Genomic DNA, 24366 nt, shown 5'->3' with positions numbered 1-24366 from the left:
AACCGATACTACTTTCTCGTATTTTTATGATCTGATCTTGTTGTTTCTATCGTACGAGTACAATTGTAATAATTGGCTTGAGATTGATATCTCCGATAGAAAAGATATAAAAGTAATCACAAACACTTCGTCCCATCGTTTTTGATTCCGCAATATCTTTTTTCGCTGCGTCGATTAAGATTATTGTGAGGTGATTGATAATACTAGGTTGTGGGTGAGATCAGCTAAGGGAATCAAGTACGTAGTATCCTGCTGGGATCAGAGACGTAGGAGCATAAATGTACCTTGGATGAGTGTGAGATTGGTTGAGGTTCAACTACAGTCCAGACCGAAGTTAATTTGGAGTAGGCTAGTGTCTGTAGCGGCTTAATATAGTGTGTGTTCAATCTGGACTAGGTCCCAGTGTTTTTCTGCATTTGCGGTTTCCTCGTTAACAAAATTTTGGTGTCTATGTTATTTCTTTTCCGCATTATATTTTGTTATATAATTGAAATATCACAGGTTGTGCGTTGTTCAATCAAATAGAATATCCGACCTTTTGGTTGTTGATTTAAATTGATTGACACTTGGATATTGGTCTTTGGTACCATCCAAGTTATCTCTCTAGAATTTGATAAAGACTCGCAAATTTCTATTTGCTTGAGTATATATCAAATTGAGAGATTGAGATATAAACTCTTTGATATATTTGATCTAGATTGCGTCCGACTGTCTAGTTGATTCTCTAGAAAGTATATTGGAGTTTGTCCATACAGATTGCTAAGAGAAATATTGGGTGTGGTTGTTGTACCCCCGCTTTTTCATATGTAAGCGAAATATACTCAGCTCGAAATCTCAAATGTTTATAAAGAAAACTATATCGTAACACGATATATGTCTCAATAAAGGAGATAGTAGAAATAGACTTTCCAAGTGATAGATAAGTTCAAGTCTACACATACCTTTTGTCGAAGAAGTTCCACAAGCTCCCCTTAGTAGTTTTTCGTCTTCAAGAGATGAACGTCGAGAGATTTAAGCTCAACTACACTATCTATGTCCTAGTCCGAGACATCTACAAATAGTCTAGAAATAAAGACTTATAATTTTGATTACTAACATTGACAAACATGCTTGACATAGCAACGCATGCGAGTTCGACCAAGCAATTCTATAACAATCTCCCCATTTGTCAATTTTAGTGACAAAACTACCAATACATATGGATTACAAAAAAGATAAAAAAAAATGTAGCTTCTTATCCACATGCTTGATATCCTTGGCATCTTCAACGCGACTCAAAATCTTTGTCACTTCCAAGTACTCCATGATCCTAAAGCTTGTAAGTTCAGCATCACAGTTGTTGAAGATCTGTAGCTATAACAATGAGAAAACAAAATTCTCTCAATCATTGTTATACAATGTCTTAGTATTATTACACAACATCAAAGTTAATTTGTATCACAACTTTGACAATAACACTATGGTGATATGCATCACTCCCCTTAGTCAATACATATCTCAACATGAAAATCACTCCCCCTTACAATAATGATCCGTAAACCATATGTATTTGTAGTGTGAACTACACATTAATTCTCCATTTTTTTGTCAAAAAAATTGGCAAAAGTACGAAAATTAGTGGGATCCTAATGAAATTTCCACGGAGATACATCATGACCAAAAGGTGTATTAACATACCAACAAATTTAGATGCAATTATAAAGCCGAAGCTAAATGCATTCACCAAGGAGTTAATGAAGATACAAGATAACCCCTAAAAATTCCACAGCCGCACTCCCCACAAAGATTTGGCAATTAAGCACAAGTTCAAAAGAACTCTTTCCCATAAAATGTCATCCCCGAAGGAACAACTAAGGCGACTTTACTTTCACAAAAAAGAAGGATTTCTTTGGACAACCAAATCTCATGAATACATGAATTTGTAACAAAAAATATTCAATTGAAATAACCACAAGAGAACCGGATGAATTCTTAAAAGTTCCACTCTTGGAAATGGGTTTCCAAAAGTGCCACCCTAAACCCAAACCTACCAAAAATGCCACTATATGACATTTATGCCCCTGATAGTAGAGGACCCTTAGTTGTTTAATATTATTTCCAATTTTCAAAACTTAAAATAAGTGTTTTTCTGTGTGGTTTTTAGTGCAAGGTCCAGATGAAAAGGTCAGGACTCTTTACCGGACATTAACATTTTTTAAAAAAATCTTATTATATGAATTGAAAATTTAGAAATCACTTTTTTTAATGGTATTTAAGTATTTAGGGTCCCCTAAAGAGGGTCTGGATTCCGACCAGGACCTTTTTGGACCCACTCTAGTCTTCTAATAGAAATAAAAATATTAAAATAAAATAATTTTTGTTAATATTTTATTGTCAAGGTCCAGGACCTTTTACTGCACCCTTTACTGGACTCTTGGTTTTGTAATAAAATAATCTTGTAAAGGGAGTTAAATAAGATTTTTAGGGTTGGTACCCAGGGCTTGTGGGGTCTGGACCATGTCACTCCAGACTAAGGACCTTCTAACTCGACCACCTAGGCGCCATGTAGGTGACAAGTAGGATGAACGAAGTGAGGACCTTTTTCTACTAGGGTCAGGACCCAAGATGTCGGGACCCTAACGCTTCACCTTCACCTTCCTTACAAAATAAGATAATTTTTGCTAATAATTTATTGTCAAGGTCCAGGACCTTTTACTGCACACTTTACTAGACTCTTGGTTTAGTGATAAAATAATCTTGTAAAGGGAGTTAAATAAGATTTTTAGGGTCGAGACCCAGAGCTTGTGGGGTCTGGACCTTCACATTATTCCACCCCTTGCACCTCGTTACACAGTACAACCATTGTCATATGTGTTTTTTTAAAAATAATTCTTTTAAATATAATATTTTAAAAGCTTTTATTGGTCAATATAAGCGGTCTTTTTCTATTGGTTAACTTGGGTGACACCTTTCTATTGGTTAATTTGTGCGGCAGCTTCCAATAATTCTTTACCCTCATTCCCTCAATCTTCTTCTTCCTGCTCTTTCATCTTCTTGAGGTTCTACTGCTCTATCAGGGACGCCTCTTCTTATTATTCTATTTTCTTCTTCTTCTTTCACCATCTTATACATTTCTTGTCCTTTTTATTGTGTTCATATCATGGCAGCTGCTACACCATGAAAGTTAGGGTTTTATATTTTGCTAAGCATCCAACTGAGATAGAGAAGGAAGGATCTATATAGTGTTCAATGTGTGAGTTTAACTTTTAGCTTTTTCAAATTCGATATTAAATTTTGGTTAATTTCAATTTCAAACTCAAAGTTAGGGTTTTTAAATATGTACATTGGGGATTTAAATCCATGTTTATTTATATAGTTTACAGTGAAATAAGGTATGGGTTATCTTTAATTTTATGGTTTGGTTACTTAATTTATGTAGGGTTTATGATACAGGATGATCTTAATTTTGGCCTCTGTTTATTTAGGATTTTTTTTAACTGCGGCTAATTTTTTTTATGGTTAGGTTACAGGAAAATAGTTGGTTGAAATAGGCATGTGATCTAGTAGATCATCAGTATTTGTAATCAAGGGTTTAGTTGTGTGATTTTAATGTTCATTTAGGAATTGATTGGTAATTCACTTTTTGCTTAAGAAGTTTATATTTTATATAACTGATAGTATGTTTTTTGAAATGCAGTTACTTTTAGAACCCTAAATTGTCGTCGTCATAATGATAAGAAAAGTTGTTCTCATCCACTACAATGGTGAATGGGTGCACAAAGAAGGTAATGATGACTACAAAGGTATGACACATCTTGCGGGGGTACCTAATAAGTACACTTTTGAGGATGTGAAGAAGAGAGCAATGGATGTTTTAGGTTTAGTGCACAAACCTTGTTTTGATGTGTATGGCCTCATAGATGTCCCGGGAACCTCATTTAAGCAAAGGATTAAGATTGTTAGTGAAGAAATGTTGATTTTTTATGTTGTCCAGACATGTGGAGTCCCAAGCTTTTACACAATCAAATATGGAGAGTAAAAGTAGATATTCCTCCCGTGACTCCCAAAACAACTACTGGAGATTACAGCGGATCCAAGATGCTTCCCCACACTCCCTTGACCCCTCTTAACAATCTCACGTCGTGTTCCAGTGAGGATTATCAGTCCAAGAATGAAACCATCAAGGGAGATGGTGGTGTTAAAGTTACGTTTATTTGTCCCTCTTATTATTGTACTTTTGTATTATGTTTTTCCTAACCAAATAGTCACACTAATGTTGAATGTTTTATTTTTTCAGCGAGTACTAGTGGTCCAAAGGCTAGGAGATGTCTTGAACCAGTAATGACTCCATCAGCCAAGAAACTCCAATGTCTTCATGATGCGACAACAACTCCAGCGCCAGTTCTGGATATTCCTAAACCCCCGAAGGATATGAAGTACAATGATCTACGTGTTGGTAACACTTTCAAAATCAAGGGGGAGCTGAAACTTATACTTGCAATAGCCAAAGTAGAAAGAAATTTTGAGTACAAAGCTTTTAAATCCGACAGCCAGAGGTTTATTGCCAAATGCAAAGACAAGACATGCGAGTGGCGTGTGCGAGAAGTTCCCTTAGATTCTTGTGGGTGGTGGAAACTCACAGTTGCAAACGATGTGCATACTTGTGAAAGCAACAAAAGGACTGACCCTGAATTAAGAACCAAAGCGGCCACTACTGGAATTACAGAGCTTTTCAAGCACAAATTCAAAGAACTATATGCGGCCTTTACGCCCAAACAACTGGTTAAGGACGTAAAAAGGGATTATGGAGTGGTTATCAATTACCGGCAGGGATACAAAGCTTGCAAGCGTGGAATTGAGCTGATCAAAGGTAGCCCCGATGAATCGTACCAATACCTCGTTGGTTGTAGTCACATTCTTGGTGCTCGAAAAAAGGGTACTGTTACAGAGATTGTAACTGATTCGGATGATTCTTTTCTATATTATTTCTTTGCTTTTGGAGTATGTATTAAAGGATTCAAAAACTGTTTCAGACCCGCATTTGCGGTTGATGGTACACATCTTATAGGGCCGCGCCAAGGAGTTCTACTGTCATCCGTTGGAATGGATCCCGACGAGTCGATCTATCCTATTTCTTTTGCTGTTGTTGATTCAGAGAATAATGAATTTTGGGAATGGTTTATGAGAAAGTTAGTCGGAGTACTTGGCGATAAGTATACTATGAATGAAGATGTTGTTGTGGCAACAGACAGGCACCCATCGATCAGTAGAGCCATAAGGTTGGCATTTCCTTGTGCTAATCAAGTATACTGCATCCACCATCTTTCAGGTATTTAACAAGACTTTATATACTATAAACACACGATTTTTGTGTTTAAATGATGTTAGTTATCTGAATGGATACAACGTTTGCCTTGATTTGTGTTTAGTGTAACTTATCAGACTATAGGTCTTTATGTGTGCGTATCTAGATAGATTTATGAAGTCAATGACAATAACATCATATTGCATATAATGTACTTGGTACGACATTCAGGTCCATGACAGTAGTACCAGGGCCGGCCCTGAGTTTTTTCTGCCCCGAAGCCTGAGAAAAATTGTTGCCCCATTAGAGTGTCTCGTTCTCATTGATCGTTTAATCTGATGGGGCTTTGTATTGCATATCCACAACGTAATTTGACATCAAATAGGGATGATTTAACACTTCAAAATTCTATATTTTCAAAGCACTGACATGCCGTACAGTTCATTAATCCCAACCTATCAGATACTACATAGGCAACTAAATTAAATCCCTAATGCAACTCTTCCATCTGAGAAAGAAGTGTTATATTTGCATCAAGTAAAATATGTTTGCGTATTTGAAGTTCAGCTAGTTTTAATTGTTCATCATGTAAACCATTATAGGACACTTGAAGATAGTTACCACACAAAAAGCATATGTTTAACTGCATGATTGTTGGACTCAAAATGACGACATCATTAGGATTTCGGAATTGGTTTTCTAAAGTAGCATGAGACAGGATTAGCAGCAAGAAACAAGTCTATCAAAAGTAGGATAACAAATTAATAAAAATTGAGAGTATTAACAACTAATAGAAAATAGTTCATGATTTTAATTACCTATATGCTATATAAATGATGATAATCTATGATATTTTTAGAGTGATTTCAATCACCATCAAATTATATTGGGAGTTGTTGAGTGTTCAAGAACAGGAAGGAAGAAAGAGTGTCCTTGGGATAAAACGATGTATGAAATATTTTTGAGTTTTTGTCTTCTTTTTTTGCTAGTTACTAAATATTTATCGTGAACCACTAAAATCTATTCTCTATTTTCATCATGCCCCTTAATCTCTTAGAAATATGTCGAATAGTGGCCACATATATATGTACAGTCCAAACAAGTTTTGTTGTCCACCCTATTGTATGATACATTTCAGACATACATATATATATATATATATATATATATATATATATATATATATATATATATATGCATGCTTCATGTTGTACTTATAGGTCAGTCCTGTAATGTTTGACCTTGCAGAAAATATAAAACAGACGTACTACAGCGCCGCGGCTTCGGTGGCATTTACAAGAGCTGCAAAAGCGTTTAGCAATGATAAGTATGAACTTGCTATGAGAGACCTAGGTTTAGTGAGCCCCTCTGCTTTAAAATCTGTAGTGGATCTTGGAACGGAAATGTGGGCCAGGGTGAAGGCTAGAACATGTCGTTTTACTCTCATGACTACAAACGCCTGTGAAACTTTCAATTTAAGAATAGCTGATGTTAAAGGTCTTCAAATATGCCATTTAGTCGATTACATACGCAGGTTCCATATGGAATGGTTCTGCGAACGTAGACAACTAGCTCGTGATTGGCAAGATCCTTTGAGTCAACATGCACGAGATATAATCAAAGAACGGTGGGCTGTGGAAAAAAGGTTTGTGGCTTGCCATGTCGATGGGGACGAATATGAAGTGGACGAGGGTGACTATGAAGAGCATCACACCATCTATCTTGACCGAAGGTCTTGCACGTGCAAAGTGTTTGACTATCAGCATCTTCCGTGTCCCCACGTACTTGCAGTATGTGAGATGATGGTATTTTTTCAATGATGTTGTAGTAAGATGATTCGTTCACTCAGATTTGTTGAGAATTTGTTTTAAGACTTAATAAAGAAAATAAGGAAAAATATATACACACAATTTGTCACAAGATGAAGAGACGCTGAGACGCGGGATTCCACTACTTTTCATATTGTTATGGTTCATTCATTAACTCTAGACAATATAGCTCAAACAAAAGAAGTCGTGACTCTAGTTCTTTTCCAAAATAGATTTCGTAAAATATTATTTGTAAGTTAAAAGCATGACGCATCTAAAGAATTTAGAACTAAGCATGCGACATCTAACAAGATAACAAATAATTAATAGAAATCATAAAACAATTAAATCAATGCAAATAGTCAATAAAAGAATTAATTCCTGCTACTGTTAATCTTGATGGAGAACAAGTTTCTAATTCTCTGTTCTTGCAATGGCGGAAAACAAATTGATTTGTTATATCTTGTCTCAATGCTACTTTTGATGATTCAATTTCAAGATCTATTATTGGATTTACCACTGCTAGGGAGATTTGGTCTTATCTGGAACACAAGTTCCTACAATAATTCTCAGCAAGAAAGTCTCTCTTGCGTAGTCAATTACATTCTTTAAAACGAGGTAACAAATCCATCTCTGCCTACTTTGATGAATTGAAAACTATAACTAATTCTCTGCAAGCAATTGGAGAAAAAGTAGAAGAGTCATATATTGTTATGTATGCTTTAATGGGTTTGGGAAAGGAATATAGGCAGTTTGTGATTTCTTCTCATAATAGGGAGACAGAATTTACTTTGAGTGATGTTATTTCAAGACTCCTCCATCATGAACAATGGCTTAAGGCAGAAGAACAAGAAAATTTGTTTGTTCTTGATACTCACAATTCAGATTTTTACTCTAAGAATACTAATAATGCTTCAACATCAAATGCTTCTACTTCACAAAATAATTCTCAACCTAGAAATAATTCACAGATTACTGATTTCAGTCAGATATGTTGTCAAATATGCAAGAAGAAAGGACATACTGCAAATAGATGTCATTTCAGTTACATCCCTACAAAGAATACTGCTAGTGGCACTTCTAGTAAATATGATTCTGGTGGTGCTTCTAATTCTTTACAAAAAGCTTTTGCAGCCATTAAGGAAAATTCAGTAATAAGAAATGAAGATCCAAATGTTGCTTTAATATGGCTACCTGATTCAGGTGCAACAAGTCATATGATAAAATATGCAAATCTTGTTAAAGGTTTTCAACAGTTTGAGCATACAGATAAAGTGATGGTAGGAGATGGAACTATGTTGACAATTGAGAAGTATGGTAATGGTCTTCTTGATACAAATTGTTCTCAATTTCATTTGGATGATGTTCTATTTGTTCCTAGCATTAAACAAAATCTTCTATCCATTGCTAAGTTCACAAAGGATAACAAAGTTTTTGTTGAGTTTTTTGAATGGGGATATGAAATCAAATGTGTGAAGACTAAGAAAGTATTGGCAGAAGAGAAGATTCAAAACAACTTATATCCAATGGAAGAAATTGCATCTTTTGCTCTCACTACTACTACAACAAATGACTCTTCTTTTTGGCATAGAAGATTGGGGCATACTTCTAAGGTTGTACTGGATAAAATAGTTGTTTCTTCTTCTATTCAGATTCATTCATCAGTCATGAATGTGTATGTGAAGCATGTCAGCTGGGAAAGAATCATAAATTTACATTCAAGTTGTCAAAAAGAACTACTACTTCTCCACTTCATCTTGTGCATTGTGATATCTGGGGGCCTTCACCAGTTCCTTCTTCTCTGGGTTTTAGATGTGACATACTTTTTGTGGATGATTACTCAAGATATCATTGGATATACCCTATGAAAAGTAGGACAGAGAGTTTAGCTTGTTTTCAGCATTTTAAAAACACTACTGAGAATGTTCTATCAACAACTATCAAGTTTTTTCAGTGTGACAATGTTCTTGAATTAATCAAGGGACAATTCAAATCCTTTTTAGATGAATGTGGAATTGTTTACAGGGTCTCTTGTCCACATATACACCAGCAAAATGGCTTGGCATAGCGCAAGCACATACATATTACAGAAATGGGGAATACATTGGCTTTTCAAGCACATTTACCAAAGGCTTTCTGGTATGATTCATTTTTGACTGCTTCATACATTATTAACAGGCTACCATCTAAGGTATTGAAATTTAAATCTCCTTATGAAGTGTTATTTGATACATTACCAGACTACTCATTTTTAAAAGTTTTTGGATGTTGTTGTTATCCAAAACTGGAGCCTTATAGGCATGACAAGCTAAGTCCAAAGTCTGTTAAGTGTTTTTTCTTGGGATATAACCCTATTCATAAAGGGTACAAATGTTATGATATGGAATCCAAGAAAACTTACATTTCTGTGCATGTTAATTTTGATGAAAAATGTTTTCCTTTTGAGAAGACTCTGCATACTTCAGATACTTCATCTCACTCTCCTAGTATCTCTCAACAACTTCATTCAGATAATACTTCTCAACAAGTTCAGTCAACTTATACTTCAATTGAGTCAGATACTTCAAGTGAGTCAGATAGTGATACTTCTACAACTGATGTGGAAGATCCTACTTATGGTCCTTCAGATATTTCTTTGTCTGAGAATGCTTCTACAGATACTTCTGTTTCAAACATCATTATAAGGTCCAAGTCTAGTATTTCAAAACCAAAACAACTTTCTCTGGAATTTGTGGCAAACTGCATTTCAAGGTACCCTTTACACTCAGCTTTTACAACAAATAGATCTTCTACTTCTGAACCTAAATCCTTCAAAACTGCAAATAAGAATCCTAAGTGGCAAGTGGCAATGCAGAATGAACATACTGCTCTTATTGAAAATGATACTTGTGAATATGCTCCACCTGATCCTAGTTATAATGTTCTAGGATGTAAGTGGGTTTATAAGGTGAAACTTAATCCTGATGGATCAGTAGAAAGGCATAAAGCAAGACTTGTTGCCAAAGGTTATAATCAAATGGATGGACTAGATTATTTTGAGACTTTCAGTCCAGTTGTGAAATCTATAACAGTAAGAATAGAGTTAACTCTTGCACTCTCAAGGGATTGGTCTATAAAGAAACTTGATGTAAGTAATGGTTTTCTTCATGGGTTTCTAAGTGAAGATGTCTATATGCAACAACCACAGGGGTTTGTGGATTCTACTAGACCTGATCATGTCTGCAAGTTAAAAAGAAGCCTATATGGACTCAAGCAAGCTCCAAGAGCTTGGTTTGAGAGATTTTTTGGTACATTATTTGAATTTGGTTTCTTCAGATCTCTTGTGATCACTCAATGTTTGTATATCAATATAAAGACTCTATAGAAGTTCTTCTTTTGTATGTTGATGATATCATTTTGGTGTGTTCCTCAGATGCCTTATCTGCTACAATCATTTCTTATCTTCAACAAGTGCATCCCATGAAGGATTTAGGGACATTACATTACTTCTTAGGAATTGAGACTACTTTTCAAGACAATTCAAAGAAGTTGTTACTTACTCAGAAGAAGTACACATTGGATATACTTCAAAAATTTGATATGTTGTCTTGCAAACCTTCTAAAATCCCAGTAGAACATGGTCCTAAATTGTCTATCTCAACTGGAGTTCTACTCACAGATGCTAAGACATACATAAGCATAGTTGGAGGTCTGCAATATCTTACAATGACTAGGCCTGATATATGTTTTGCAGTGAATTATGTTTCACAATTTATGCATGCTCCCACAAGTGAACATCTGCTTCTGGTCAAGAGAATCTTGAGATACTTAAAAGGGACAATTGGCTCTGGTATTGTGCTTTTCTACAGGAGATATGTCTTATATTACAGCTTACAGTGATTCAGATTGGGCAGAATGTCCAGATACTAGAAGATCTACATCAGGTTTTTGTGTTTTTCTTGGTTCTTCAATTGTTTATTGGTCCTCAAAGAAACAACCTACTGTCTCAAAATCATCTGCAGAGGCTGAGTACAAATCCATGGTGGTTGCTGCTGCTGAAATTGTTTGGGTATCTTTTCTCCTTACTGAGCTTGGTGTTTCCTTATTAAATGAGCCATTCACATTATTCTGTACATTTGCAAACAGTCTAGCATGCAATCCAGTTTTCCATGCAAGGACAAAACATGTTGAGATTGATTACCATTTTATAAGAGAGCTAGTTAGCTCTTCATTTCTGAAGATATGTTACACTTCATCCTCTGAGCAGATTGCAGATGTGTTCACTAAAGGACTGGTACATGGAGTATTTCTTTCTCTGGCTAGCAAACTGATGGAGTTTTCTCACTATCAGCTTGAGGGGGACTGTGAGAATATGTGAGTATGTATTACACACATTTAACTGTCATAGTCCTTATTGTCCTAGTAGTTACAACTGTAATAAATGTTTAATAGAAATTGTCTGAGTAGATTGTAACAGTTTCTGTTTTTACTCTTTTCTTGTTTTGCAGTCTTTATAAGACTTTGTATGGCTGTAATTCATCCTTATCAAAACTAAATAAAACTGATCATCCTTTTCAACAATTCTATCAATAAAAAAGAGCACTATTAACATTGAGATACATGAAATTCCAAATGCAATATCATTATCTTGGACATAGTTGAATATCAAGTGACAACTGCATGATCCAACAGATAATCCGAATAGCCATCAATCAAAGAATGAACTATTGGACTTGGATTCATGAGAATCTAGTTCGTCAAATTCTCAATTCCAATTAGATACATTGAAGAGAAGAAGAAGATTACTTTAAAAAATAGACGGAGAGAACACAAAAGGTTATCTTCGGTGGCATTAGTAGAACAGACATCCAATTGTAAAGTTCATAGAGTTAATTAACAACCCAAAGTCCCTAATAAAAACAATAATTTCGACAAATGACATCAATGAGCAATATGGCACTTGTACAGCAGACATGAGCACTGGAGACATTTTCGACAAAGAGAAGTTTCAAAGACACTCTTAATATTCAGATTGAATCGGTGAAAAACAAAATTGAAGGCAATAAGAGAGAATGAGAAATTTACCAAAACATAGTTGATGGTAGGAAACTGAGAGAAATAATTGAGAGATTTGGTTTACAATTGAAGAGCAGAACCATCTTCACCAATTCTGCTAACAAAACCCTGTTATAAAGAATCCAATTTTGAGTCATTCATGATGATCTCTCTGGCCTGGCCTCACTTAACCCATTTGATTTGCAAAGTCCATTAATCAAAGAGTCCGTTTAATGAAATCAAAGATTACTTAATGAATGGATGTCGCCAATCAAATCGGTCGTGAAGTGATATTACTGAGTCACTAACCTGGTTGTAGAAAAAGAAGAAGAATTTGATGTCTCTCTTAGAAGAAACAAAGCAAACGTAAACCCAATTTCCGAAGAAGCTACTAAATCTGGATTAATCCAAAACTTTTTTGGATATTTCTAAAATCACTTCATTTCTTGATATGTCTCTCTAGGAAATTAATCCAAGTCCTTCGGGAACAAATCCTAGTTTTATAACTGCTGATGACTTATTTGCCATTGCAGAGCTATTCCCAGAATTTATCATCTGCTGGTAATCAGATGGATTTTACAGTGAAAGGTGAAATTTTTAAGTGGAGACAATGTTTAGTCGTTTGACGAACAGAATGGGAGATGAAGAATAGACGAACACAAAGAGAGATAAATCCACCGAAGTTTTCCAGTTCGGTTTGCACCGAGCTCTAATACGGATGGTGGGCCCCGTAACCCCTGAAGGTTAGCAGGGCCACTACTATTAGTTCCAGGTGTGTACCACTTCATTGTATCGATCATTCTCGTTGTTGTATAATATACCATTTTATCACGAGCTTATTTGTAAAAACTAGTTTTTCTTTTAGAAAATAAAGCCATATTATTAAATACCGAATGGCTTTTGTTATGCAAAGCACTTTATCAGACCAAATATATGATGATTTATAAAGGGGGATACTAGCACGATACTACGCACTTGATTCCCTTAGCTGATCTCACCCACAACTAAGAGTTTCTACGACCCAAAGTCGAAGAATTTTATAAACAAATCTGTATCACACAGAAAATTCTACCGTACTAGATAAATCTGTCTCCCACAGAAATACATTTTTCTTCCGTCTTTTGATAAATCAAGGTGAACATGAACCAATTGATAACCCGAACTTATATTCTCGAAGAACAACCTAGAATTATCAATCACCTCACAATAATCTTAATCGACTAGCGAAAGAAGATATTGCGGAATCACAAACGATGAGATGAAGGTGTTTGTGACTTCTTTTGTATCTTTCTTATCGGAGAAATCAATCTCAAGTCAATATTACGATTGTACTCAAATACGATGGAAACATCAAGATCAGATCACGCAACTATAAAGAAAATATTTGGTTCTGGCTTCACAATCCCAATGAAGTATTCAAGTCGTTAACCTACAGGGTCTCGAAAAGAAACCTAAGGTTAAAGGAGAATCGACTCTAGCTAATATAACTAGTATCACACATAAGGTGTGGGGATTAGGTTTCCCAGTTTCTAGAGTTCTCCTTTATGTAGACTTTCAAATCAGGGTTTGAAATCAATGTTAACTTGGTAACAAATCACTCAAGCTAATATCTTTCAAACGTTAGATCGAACTTAGCTTGTTACACACAAACGAAATGCACGTTTATTTAGGTTTGTGTAACCGTACCCAAACATGTACACTTACTTGGTTCAACAATAGTTAACCAAATGGTTAGCCATATGAGCACTTCCATATCAACCATATTCCTATTTACCACAACTAGTTCAAATGACTCAAATGAACTAGTTAGAGAGTTGTTCAATTGCTTAGATCTTATAGAAGTATACAAGAAACAATCGAAGCAAAAACGATTTGATTCACTCGAATCAATTCATGAACTTTATATCCATGGTTTGCAAGTATGCATTCCTTAGTTTATATAAGTTTAAGTTCACGAATAACCGTTTTTAGAAAATAACCAACTTAAGTATGCATACTGGTACGCGGACTTAAGTACCCGAAATAAGTTTATTTTTAGTTCACAAACTCCAGCAGAAATTAACGGGACGTGAACTTCCGACAGTGCGCGTACTGGTACGCGGACTTTAGTTCCGGTTTTTATGAGCAGCAAAGTACGCATACTTTGGTTCAAGGAATAAGGACTTACACACGTATGTGTTACCACACAATGTTTATATCCTTCCAAGGTTTATATATTCCAAACTCTTATTTCAATCTGTAACGACCCTCAAGCTCGTCAACGCTATTAGACTAGTCAAGAGACGACTCAACCGCTAATAACTCGATTAATTAAAGATGAACCTTAATTAATAGAAATTAATCTAACAAAGATCTGGATTCGAAAATAGTACCATTGGATAGATATTTAAAAGTTAGGCAAAATAGACTACTCGAACGTGTCATTCTGACACCAGACGAAGAAGATATCACTAGATTAGTATGAAGGAAAAATAATTATTTTACATCTAGACCGACCTGGCTTCCCCTATCAATTTGTTGGGTGCCTTAATAATTTTCCTCGTTCTTATCATCAAAACACCTCGAGATAAACTCGATCCCAGCTCATTCTTTCTTCTTCTTCTTCTTCTTCTCGTTTTCTCTGATGATTTTGTGAGATGATTGTGAGGTCGAATCGAAGTGAAACTTAGGGTAAAATTAGGATTTGATTACTGGTGGTGGTGTTGATGTTATTTGATCTGGGGAGAAGGAGGGATGATGTTGAATCAATTAGGATTCTGTTCTTGAGTTGGAAGAGAGATTACGAGGAGTTTTGAGTTTCTGTTAGATGAAGAATCGAATGGGTTGGTGTTTCATTAAAGTTCTGAAGCTGTTCTTATGAAGAATCACAGAACCAGGTAATTTAGGGTTTCAATTAATTCTATTTTCTTCTTGGGATTGTTGTTATTTGATTGAATTGGTATATGGGTTTGTGTTTGATTGAATTCTAAATGGTTATATGAAGTTTAGTTCGATTTCAAAGTAAATTAGGGGTTTTCCCTGTTCTTCCCCAATTTGGAATTAGGGTTTCTGAGTTGGAGAATTTAGATTTTAGTAAGATACAGATTTTGCTGGTAGAGATGGGGGGTTGAATCACTGGTAGAGTTGATGTTGCAGGGAATATTTGTATGAACTGAGAAATGGTGTGTTGGTGGTATTGAAGTTTTAGTTATGAATTTCTGGGTTGAACTGTAGGTGATAATGTTTAGCTAGATGGTCCGAGTTAAGTTAGATAGCAATTCATGAGTTGTTGAGATGACAATATTGAACTTGAACTGAACTCAAGAAATGAGGATGTATGACAGATGCATTTATGAAGACATGAAGTCAATGAATTGGAACTCATGTGCAAGTGAAATATACTGGAAACGGTAATGAAGATGATAAAGTGTTGTTGCAGATGGATGAATTGGTTATGCTGAATTGGTTTGAATTGTGATAACGATGACAATTGGTGGAATTGAACTGAACTGAATTTTAGATGTGTCAATTAGGAATTTTGGAGCTAGTCGCAAGTGGTCATGAATATGACTGTGATTGGTGGCTTAGTGGTGCAGTTGCGGTCTAATGAAGCTGCATGTGGATTTGAGTTCTATAGTGCTGGTCATGTGTTGTTGTTGATTGAGTTACAGATTGGTGGTCTTGAGAACTAGAAATGATTGTGTTGATCAAGATGAGATGATGAATAACATATGTGGAAGGGTTTATAGTAATGTTGCTGGTACTACAACTTAAGACAAGTTATTGGGCATAAGTTATAAGACTTAGTGACAATGAAGTCGTGAAAGTGGAATTAGATGTAATGCTGAGAATAGTGATTATAGTGTTGTAGATAGTGATTCTGTTGTTTTGCAATAAGAGTTAGAAATGTATCAATTGAGTCTTTGTTTGTTTGTGTTACACCTTGGTTTGGCCTTGGCATATTTAACCTGAATTAGTTATCCTAGTCAGTTGTTTGACTCAGTTAGCTGAATGAGTCGACTAGTGTGGAAACGGACTTGGCTCAGTTTACCAGACCTTACTTGACTTGACCAGGTGACCTGACTTTGAATAGTTTGACCAAGACCTTGACGTTGAATGCTAGTTAAACCCTTTGACCTTCTTTGACCGTTACTTAACCCAATTGGACTAGGCCTTAGATTAATGGGTCGGGTTACTAGACTTGGGCTTAGGCATAGCTTTCTTAGTTTGATATTTTGGACCCTTTATGATCCGAACTAGCCTTTGGTTCCTTCTACAAAGTCGTAGATATTCATAAGAAACATCTAATAAAATAGATAATCAACCTAATTGAATTAGTAAACTTTTATATGTGTTAAAGATAGATAGCAAAAAGGTGTAGAACCATTAGATAGTTCACTTAATTTATATAACTAGAGAAATGTATGAGATTATGTTATGATCCTTTTGGCTAATTCTTGGAGTACTTGTGTGATTAACAGTTAGTCTATATTAACAACGAACAATTCCAAGGATGAACTAGTGGATTTCAAGGTAGGCGTAGATTGACATCAAATCAGGTGGAAACTCTGTAACCTTCTTGTAACCATTGAGCATTCTTTTAATTCTTATGAGCATATTTGTGTATAAATGATTGGGTGTGTTGTGTAATATGCATTGTGTGGATTCTCCAAATGTTATATCTATTTTTATGATTATTATGGCCCAAATGAGGCAATATCGTTATATAGGGGAATATTAATTTTATAATTTCTTGTGAGAATTCATTCGTTTTCATATTATGCTTGATTGCAAAACTTTCGGGACTTATGATGGTAGTTCTTGAATCATGGTTTGTATGGGCACTCTGTGTGGATGGCGCTATCATTCGAGTCTGGAGTTATTCTGGTTTCGCTTTCTCCAATGAGTTTGGCGAGGTATGAATGACATATTTTAGTTGTTCTAGTTTCATTTTTGTAGATTCATCTGGTGGTGGTCTTTCACGGATATTGTTATTATGGTACGCAATACCTGAGGAAGTGGAATTAGAATAATATTCTTTCATGAATGATAACTTATGATGCTTGCTTATTGCTGAGTGAATAATTTGATGTGTGTTTGAATGAAATTCCGCGAGGAGTGACTGTGGTCTCCCCACAAATCCTTGCCGGCAATACATAGCACGGGAAGTGCATATAATAGCTATCTAGCGCGTAAAGCGAAATAGTATTACTTTTTATTTTATAACCTAATTTATGTCGTTAATGACCGAGATGAGGAAATAATATATCGAGGTGTTTGGGGAAATTACTCTTACACATGTTATGCACGATGACATGTTTAAATTACTTCTTCTTTAGAACTGTGTAGCATGTTAGTGATTACTCGAGAGTTACATGTTTTCATTGAGCACCCTTTGGGATGATGTGCTCACTCGTTCCTACTTCAGTTTTAGTATGCAGAAGAAAAGGCGCACGTGAAGATAATCGTTTTTGTAGCGTAAAGTTTTCAACGAATTGAAGATGTTTATTTATATTTTGTATATGTATTCTTTCTCTGTAAACAACACATGGTTCTATTCATATCACTTGAGAGATCTTCATTTATACTATATCAGAGTGTATGGGTTTGGTTTTGGGTTTAGCTTATGTAGTAGAGACTCTTAAGATTGTTAATCTAGATTTTATGCTTCAATTAGGTTGTAATCCTATTAGCTAAGCAGCTTTAGTACTTGGGGTGTCACACACTCATTGAAACATTCTTTGAGGATGTTATGTAGTTGTTGTTCACAAACCATATTTCGTCAAAGCGATTTTCAAGTAACTGAAACTTAATATGACTTTCGTCACTATTAAAGATGAACTTGGCCAAAGCGAAAGCTTACCAACACATATTTCGAGAAATAGATAAGCGAGATAAACTCGGCTCGAAATAGAAAATGTGTATAATCAAAGTCTATATAGCAATACGACTTTTGTCTCAAGATAGGAGATAGAGTAGATAGACTTTTGAGTGATAGATAAGTTCAAGTCTCCACATACCTTTTAGTCGATGAAGTTCCACCAGTTCCTTGAGTAGTTCTTCGTCTTTGTATGATGATCTCCATGGAGTCTTGACCTCAATTACACCTTATATCCTAGTCTGAGACTTAGCTAATAGTAGACTAGAAATCAAGACTTATAGTTTTGATCACTAAAATTGACAAACATACTTAAGATAGCAACGCATGCGAGTTCGACCGAGCAGTGCTCTAACATTAAGAATTTTCTGATGGAGAAAAATTTCAGCAATCATCCTCCGAAATTTTGAGATATTTGACTAATGTTTATCTCCGGTCGAATCATATCGTTACTCTAAATAGAATATTTCGAGTCATTTTGTAGATTTTATTTGTACCTTGTAGCCATTTTATTATATTTATATAATTCTTCTTCTTGTACGTAGGTTAATATGAATCTTATGAAAAATTCTGGTAATTGGAAGTCAACAATTTTGGAGAACAGAGAAAGGTATGGTCGTGATCAAGTGAATAACTCTAACTGATGTAATCTTGATTGGTTATTACGGAGCTAGAAAAGATTTAAAATTGAGGGATGATGAAAAGATTTAAAACGATGATCAAAAGATATAAAACTTGGATAATCAAATAATTTTATGCACGGTGAATATATCCAGTTAAACTGAACAAAGTATTATCGTCCAACTTAGGTTTGTTATAACATCAGAACTTAAAATTTAATGATGTACATTGAATTTGAGATTTCAATGGAACATCATCTTATGAGAATAATGCACAACACCAAGTGTATTGACGTTTTAAATTAGATTCCAAGCTATTTCCACGGAACCTTGAGGAACCAATGAACCATTATACTTGATGTTTCATATTCCTTGCACGTTTTTCACCGCTTGGATTCCAAAATTGCTTTAACTATCACATCAGTTGATAAAAGATCAAACATAATATTTAATTGGTCTGGTCAAGTCATATGCGGATCATGTTTAGTGAAGTCATACACTACGAATAATTCGTTTATTATTATTTATCGATATGGCTCCATTTTCTAAAAGAATAGTTTTAAAAAATAAACTCGTCAGAAAATGATACATTATTCACAACCCAATCAACAAAGATGAAAAGGTAATGGACTTGACAACCGATTTGATTGGCAACATCCATTCGTTAAGTAAACTTTGATTTCATTAATCAGACTCTTTTGATTAATGAACTTTGAAAATCAAACCAGTTAAGTTGAAGTCATGCCAGAGAGATGATCATGAATTGGTGAAGCTGGTCGTTCTCTCTTCAATTGTAAAGCTTTGGTTTTTTTTACTATCAGCACTTACTGCATATCTTGACAGATTTCATACCATCTTATTTTCTACTATCATCTATGTTTTGGTAAATTTCTATTTCTCTCTCTCTTTGCTGCCTTCAATTTTGTTTTTCACCAATTCAATCTGAATGTTAAGAGTGTCTTTGAAACTTGTTCTTTTGGGTTAATGAATGTGGAACATGTGCTGGATAAGTGCATTGTATTCCAGTTGGTGTGTCTCCAGTACTCATTTTTGTTGTATATAGTTGTTGAGACACCGCAAGTGTCATATCTATCTTTGAGCTGCATTTTTTGTTGTCCTAATACATTATTTTTGGCAGGGACTTTGGGTTGTTAACTCTATGTACTTCACAATTGGTCATTTCTAATAATGCCGCCGAAGACAACCTTTTGTGTTCTCCTCCGTCTACTTTTCAAAGTAATCTTCTTCTTATCTTCATTGTATCTATAATTGGAATTGGGAGTTCTGGATACAAGACAAGCGTACTAGCTTTCGGTGCAGACAAATTTGTCAAACAAATAATTTTAGTGAATAATTTGACAAAGAACTTTCTCAACAGTAAATCATTTCAGAAACTACAAATTTTATCCATGAAAATAGATTAAAAGACAAATTGTTTTGCTGCAAATAAATTTGGTGACTAAAATATTTGCCTTTGACGAAAATAAATTTGTTTCCGAAATAGTCAGCAACAAATGTAGTCTTTGTAATTCATTAAAATATGTAAATAATATAGAAAGGAAAACCATTTAAACTGAATAATTTTCTAATAACTTAAGCAATAATTGAACTATTAAAAAGACAACACTTCTAAATAATTGAAGAAAACTAACACTCATGTAACTTTAACTAAAAACAAGGAGTAACATAAAACAAAGCACTAAGCAGCTTCTGGATCTTCAATGGTTGGAGACTCAGCTGGATCAAGAACCATTAACGAGTGTATTGTGCCCAAGATTTGCGTTGGCTTCCTTAAATTGTTCAATTTTCTCTATGTATATATTGATTTTTCGTCCCGTGAAACTGGCAACATATGCCCTTGAAACCTTTGGTGTCCCTTGAACCTGACAATGTATGCCCTTGAGGCCTTAAAATTCTCATGACGATCACGGCATTTCTGAAATTTAAGAAAAGTACTAAGTTAGCACCTGCAAGAGGATTAAACTATATGCATCACCTATATCTTCCAAAGTACAGTAACCATTTACTTCACCTTAATACTCTCCATAACAAAGAGGTCACACAAACTTGACCAATTTACTGGTGAGATGTTCCCAAAAGGATTACCCCACACCTCTTCGACTGGAGGGCCTTTCTCAACTGGGATTTGTGTTTCTTCCTCATTACTGCTTGATCTTCACAACTCCCTTGATAAGGTTGATATATTAAGTAACCCACATGATCAAATAAAATAATTAACATAACCAATTAAAAAGAGAAAGGTTGAGAAGTAAAATCATTATCATTGAACCCCGGCGGTTGTCTAGGTGAAAATTGGTTGTTGCCTGCTAGTAAATAATACATTGGGCCATTGCGTGTAGATTCACCACCTGCAAACCCTCCCCTTGGTCACATTTCTAACAAAATCAATGAACAAGAACTCAAATGAATACAATCAAAAAAAGAAACTAGATGTCTAGTATCACAAGACTCTCAATAAAATCTACTTTAAAGAGAGATTAGAAATTGCTCTAACAAGGAACAACACGGGATATGAAACAATGTATGCCTAATGTTTATGAAATCTAAAATGGTATTGCAATGATATTTTGAAATTCCGAGTTATGTTAAAGATTGTTGGACTTAATAAAATTAGTCTCCTTTGGATTTTTGAATATAACAAGTGCAAATTTCCCCACTGTATTAGCAAGACTTCTCTTGAATATTAACTTCTTTGAATATCTACCATGCTATGTTCCCAACTGATTCGACAAGATTACCAAGGAGTAGCAGGAATGATCATTCGCTCTACTACAATTTCACTTTGACAGGGATAAAATTATACAAACAAGGCTCAATTGATGTCGACAAAAAACACACCTTAACAAACCATATAATCTACGCACATGTGTTTTGAAGCTGTACGTAAAACCCTGGAAATCACAAAACCAAATACAATTAGGCTCCATATAACTAATATCTAAAAGACACATAAAAGATACACTAAAAGAAACACAAAACTATGTTTCGTTATCCAGTAAATCCACCAAAAACATGAACTCAAATAGTCAATACCTTCTCAACATGTTATTTTTCCTCTTCAATTCTTCTTCTTTAAATGGTACAATACAACCCCTTCTCCATCATAAACTATAAAACTCAGGAAAAACCCAACATTAAAATTACACCAACACATCCGAAAGACAATCAATTTGTAAATTGAAGCTACTTTTTATTTTCAGTACCTGACTGAGTGACTGAGTTATCTTTTCTTCCGTGTGTAAGAAATTACGGTTTTAGTGAAATAAATCTCTGATTAAGTGAAAACTAGGGTTTATGATTCACCGGGATAACTCCAATTGATTAGAGATTAAAGGAAATCAGATTTAGGGTTTGATTGGAATTGAAGGTTTGAATAATATGCTTCAACCCTGAAAAGAAAAAGCACCCTACCAAAAAACCCATAATCAGTTTTTTTTTTTATATGAAACAACAAGATCCAACGAAACCGAAAATAGATCTTAGAGAGAAGGAAAAGAAACTTACCGTTTATGAGGGAATTAAGAGGAACATCATAGAAGCGATTAAAACACTTTACAGTTTGTAAAAGACCTCATCAATAACATCTTGTGAAAGATTACTTGATTAATACTTCAGTGAGAGAAGAAATAGATTCAGTGGTGGATCGGCGGTGGTGGAAAAATGGAAGTGGCCGCTGATTTAGGGTTCTTCTTCTTTTAGGAGTTGGAAGACTGGAGGACTCTATAAGAAAAGAAAGGAAAAGGAAGATTAGAGGGAGTGAGAAGGAGATGAGAGGAAAATGAAGTTTTATTAGAAGCTTAAAAGTTAAAAGGTTTTGGATGGAAACCTTTGAACGGTAGAGACTAGATAATTGGTTTAGGATTGGCATACTGATTATGATAATTGTATGAGAAGCATGTGAATATCTTTGTGTTAAATAAATTCGTGCATTCCGCTTATTAGCAACCATCGACCGAGTAATAGAGGTCCTGAAACATATTTTGGTCTATGTTTAAGTACGTGTTTTAGAGTTGGTGAATTTCAAGTCACATCGGTGATCTAACCAACAAATTTTAATGTAGAATGGTATATTATTTTCTCGGTAATTTTAACACAAAATTGGTCAATTATGAAAAAGACATGTAAAAATTTGATACTGTTTAAATGGACGAGAATGTAAAAACAGTCGGGATAGATTCATCCTATCCATTTTCAAATATTTTTTCTTATTTTTATTTGCATCAGGATGCATCCAGTTTCACTCTCGCTATTTTTTAAGTTAAAGCCAGGATGAATCCAGATTCATTCTTGCTATTTTTTTGGTGTCCATTTCACTCATACAAATTTTTACTCGTCTGTTAGAACCATGTTTTAAAACTATTTGGGCAATTGACCCAATTTCTCTAAATTTAAAGGATTGTTGAAGATTTTGACTCACTTTAAAGAGGTACGACATAGATTTTGATCTCCGATATACATTTCAACCAACCGAAAGTCGGATAAAGCAGATTTTTTATCATATTGTTAAATTTAGAGATTCAGTAGAGATATTTTCGACCTATGATATGCATTTCGACCGACCAGAGCTCAAACAAAGCATATTTTGTGTCACATTGCGAGATTTAGGAATCTTGTATAGCTATTTCGACCTCTAATATACATTCCGGTAACCAGAGTTAGGACAAAGAAATTTTGTGTCACATTGTTAGATTTAAAAATCGGTTATAGAATCTATATTCTGACATTCAGTATGCATTCTGATCTACCGAGGTTCGAATAAAGCATATTTTGCGTCGAATTGCTAGATTTAGAGATTCGATACAAATATTTTCACCTACATAATCAATCTTAAATGGGAGGAAGAATATTTTGTGTCATATTGTAGATTTAGAGATCTGGATAATTTTACCTTTCAAGTCATCTTCATCCTCTCCATATATTTTATCAAGTGTTTTAGCGTTCCTTTTAGGGCTAGTTTTTTCTGTTTTCTTTAGATTTATATGTTGCATTTGAACTTGGAGCTTTACTTTGTTTTGATATTATTTTCAGTAATAGTTGGGATCCTTCTTGTTTTCTTCAGATTTATATATTGATTTTGAACTTGGAGCAAATAGAAAACATCTGAGAAATGTAATGAAAAGAAAAAATCCAAACATTGAATATGATTTATCTACTACTACTTGCATACATTGACCCAAAAAGAGAAGTAGCAACAATGCTAATAGGGGTGATATTCCCCTATTAGCAGCCATGAAAAGTAAGTGGGTGAAATCTCCGATAGAAATACACACATGATGCATCAATGTTATGGATATGGACCAACTCAATCCCTTCACACTTTCAAGCTAGTCTATAATAACAGTCAACAACTATAGTTATAAGGCAGTAGTAGGCCTTTTGTAGGACAAGAGTTGCACTAGGATAGCAATGCTTTGATGTATAGACGGTACCTGAGTCTTTTGTTCTTAATTGTCACTGCTAGATTTCCCATTTTATTGAATTATTTTTGCATAAAAAATTCTGCAACATGTAGGTATAGGTAGAAAACTCTATTTACAATAACATAGTATGTCCATTTCAGTTTGTGAACAACACATTGGACCGTGATTGACTGAAATTCTCAATTAAGGTCCCATCACCGATAAAATCTCCTTATAAACGCCACTTCTTAATTCCAGATGTCCGCATACTGTTTTTAAGGAGGAAGAAGTGAATGATATTTATCCAAAAAAAAAGAGAAAAAAATCAAGAAGATATGGATCC

The 24366-nt window shown here is 34.7% G+C and overlaps 1 protein-coding gene and 2 long non-coding RNA genes across 3 annotated transcripts; 2 read left to right on the top strand and 1 right to left on the bottom strand.

The window, feature by feature from the left end:
* Positions 1–3709: 3709 nt before the first annotated feature.
* On the top strand, positions 3710–7104 carry LOC113296494. The gene is made up of 4 exons (XM_026544799.1): positions 3710–3782; positions 3974–4210; positions 4277–5308; positions 6533–7104. Exons 1-4 carry the CDS (start codon positions 3710–3712, stop codon positions 7102–7104), a joined length of 1914 nt encoding a protein of 637 aa, XP_026400584.1.
* Positions 7105–14719: 7615 nt separating this feature from the next.
* On the top strand, positions 14720–16867 carry LOC113300301. Its single transcript, XR_003335701.1, has 2 exons — positions 14720–15002; positions 16587–16867. It is a non-coding gene; the product is annotated as an uncharacterized LOC113300301 (long non-coding RNA).
* Positions 16868–20122: 3255 nt separating this feature from the next.
* Positions 20123–22422, bottom strand: LOC113300300. Its single transcript, XR_003335700.1, has 6 exons — positions 22129–22422; positions 21828–22031; positions 21658–21732; positions 21463–21515; positions 20636–20972; positions 20123–20539 (listed from the first exon to the last, which is right to left on the bottom strand). It is a non-coding gene; the product is annotated as an uncharacterized LOC113300300 (long non-coding RNA).
* Positions 22423–24366: the final 1944 nt, after the last annotated feature.

Source organism: Papaver somniferum, chromosome 7 (genome assembly GCF_003573695.1).
Source record: "Papaver somniferum cultivar HN1 chromosome 7, ASM357369v1, whole genome shotgun sequence".
Lineage (NCBI taxonomy): Eukaryota > Viridiplantae > Streptophyta > Magnoliopsida > Ranunculales > Papaveraceae > Papaver > Papaver somniferum.
This window is presented reverse-complemented; position numbering and strand designations above follow the sequence as displayed.

Excerpts from the sequence above, each read along its gene's own strand:
- LOC113296494 (XM_026544799.1), top strand. The coding sequence starts at position 3,710 with ATGATAAGAAAAGTTGTTCTCATCCACTACAATGGTGAATGGGTGCAC. Across the intron at positions 4,211-4,276 it reads TATTTGTCCCTCTTATTATT|CGAGTACTAGTGGTCCAAAG; the intron begins GTACTTTTGTAT and ends TTATTTTTTCAG. Across the intron at positions 5,309-6,532 it reads CTGCATCCACCATCTTTCAG|AAAATATAAAACAGACGTAC; the intron begins GTATTTAACAAG and ends TTGACCTTGCAG.